This window comes from Acyrthosiphon pisum, chromosome A1, assembly GCF_005508785.2.
Source record: "Acyrthosiphon pisum isolate AL4f chromosome A1, pea_aphid_22Mar2018_4r6ur, whole genome shotgun sequence".
Classification (NCBI taxonomy): domain Eukaryota; kingdom Metazoa; phylum Arthropoda; class Insecta; order Hemiptera; family Aphididae; genus Acyrthosiphon; species Acyrthosiphon pisum.
In genome coordinates this window covers 158,941,250-158,943,556 of record NC_042494.1, presented here as the reverse complement: position 1 = coordinate 158,943,556, position 2,307 = coordinate 158,941,250, and the positions used below count along the sequence as shown (strand labels likewise).

Genomic DNA, 2,307 nt, shown 5'->3' with positions numbered 1-2,307 from the left:
AATACTTAATAAAACACAATATATTATTGATTTAAACGAAAAAATATTAATTCAGCTATAGATTAATTTTGAAATATTGCAGAGCCATAATATAAGAAAATATATATAACATATTTTTCTCAAAAATGTTTAAAATAAAAAACCGCTTATTGAATAATGAAACAGAAAATAATTGTATTAATAATTCAAGTTAAATACTAAACAGTTGGTAAATTTCGTAACTTAGATGAGACGCTGCTGGGAATCTTGTTGGACGAATCGATATCTATGCGTAATCGTTAGTTAACTAATAACTAATAATACAATATATTTTGAGTGGGTACGTTGCAATTATTTCATACCTTATAATGTCAAAGAACATGCATGGCACATTGAGAAATAAAATACAATGGTAAATATTGCATTTTCTTTACACCTATATGATACATGGATGTACTTATATTATATGTGTATATATTTGTGTGTACACTGTACATATTATTATAGTATATAAATATACCTATGTATATACGTATGCATACAAACCGAGGAACTACACGCCGCACTAATCATAATAATAACAAAAGGAGTGACTGGTGTATAGAAAGGGTTAAATAATAATCATAATAATAATAATAAACCCGGTGGCTCACCAACTGCTCCTGCTGCTGTTTGGAACCTTATTCATTGTCATTCTCTTACGTGCATTCGAGAATATTATTATAAGTTTCATTAGTATTCGACCTACATGTATATTATGCCTATCGAAGGATTACCATTACCTACCTACTGTTATAATGACCCAACGACATTTGGTCAACGGGCCCAAAACACCGTTCGTTGGTAATAATGCATTTATACATTCGACCCAGAATAATGATCAATCAACTTTACTACGAAGAATCATGAAACACGTGTTTTTAAAACGTAATGTAATAATTTATGATAGTATACAAATATATGTTTGGTTTTACCTATGTTGCATAGTGAATTTGTTTTCATTTGTTTGCAACAAATGTATCATGTAGGTACATTTCAAATATTAACAATATTATTAAAAGCGTAGGAACTTACTTGGGTTGCTGACCCATTCGTGCAAAGCTTTCTGCAACCGTCTAACGTGTAGTGGCTTTGACGCCATACCAACTAGTGCCATTATCTCAAGAAATTCCTCTTCGCCGGCGTCACAAAGCTGTTGCAAGTCATCGCCTCCTGTTCATTACGACGAGAATGTAACAATATTATATAATAATAACTTTAATTTTGACAGTAAATATCTTAATACTTTCTGCTTATAATAATATTTTTGAATAGCAGTTCTTCAGTCCTCTTTAAGATTTTCGTATGTTTTTATATCGTGTGTTAGTATTAGAAAATTGTTATATTATAGTATTATATTAATAAATTGTATTATTATTTATTGGTATGGGTTGTACATTTTTGAATGAAATTTAATATATAAAAAAAGGAGGGTAAGTGGATGTCGCTCTGCTGTACAGTAGATTACAAGTGGGTCACTGTATAATGGATGATATTAAATTTGAATTCAATGATATAATATCATTGTATAAGAAAAACGATTCTGAGCGGAGACGGTATGTCAGTCTATAGGTATAAGACATATTACATACTTATCTATGGTATTCAAAAAAAATTGACCTATAATAGGTACCTATGATAAATTCCAAATTAATCATATCACAATATTCATTAGTAGGGCTCGGAAGTTGTAGGAATTGCATATTGATCTGTATGATCACAATTTATAGCAGACCTAGCTAGAAATTTGAAGTATACAATTGCGAGTTGAAAAATTGAAAATTGAAAATGCATAATTTGCATATTTTACCAATTTTAGCTAAAAAAGTGCATATTTCATTGATTTTATACCCATATTTTTCGCATATTTAACATTTTTAATGCATATTTTGCATTTTTTTCGTGCATATTTGCGTGCATATTTTACATTTTTTAGCTCCTACAACTTCCGAGCCCTATTCATTAGGTACTTAATATAACGCATTATACATCAACAACAACCGTGATACTATCATAGATATATAATAGTATACTTTAGAAGTTTCATGTATCCACGAATAATATTATACAATCACAACAAAATAACTAAAATAGTTATTCTAGGTATTTTAATATGTAATTTCGTTCAAATTTGAACTTAAAATGAGTATAAAAATAAACTGTGCTTATGTGTTTTTAGATTTTTTGGTAACAGAAAAAACTATTTACGTGGAATCTTTTAAATTTTCATTCCTCAGATATAAAAGTTGACCATTTTATAAATCTTTAACTACAAAATAATTATTGAAT

The 2,307-nt window shown here is 28.5% G+C and overlaps 1 protein-coding gene across 1 annotated transcript in view; it reads right to left on the bottom strand.

The window, feature by feature from the left end:
• The window catches only part of LOC100571775 (NGFI-A-binding protein homolog), a 29,485-nt gene that overhangs the window by 13,597 nt on the left and 13,581 nt on the right, over positions 1–2,307 (bottom strand). Inside the window, exon 3 of the mRNA XM_003244879.4 lies at positions 1,054–1,191. Coding sequence (XP_003244927.1) covers positions 1,054–1,191 — 138 coding nt within the window. The remainder of the gene's footprint in view (positions 1–1,053; positions 1,192–2,307) is intronic.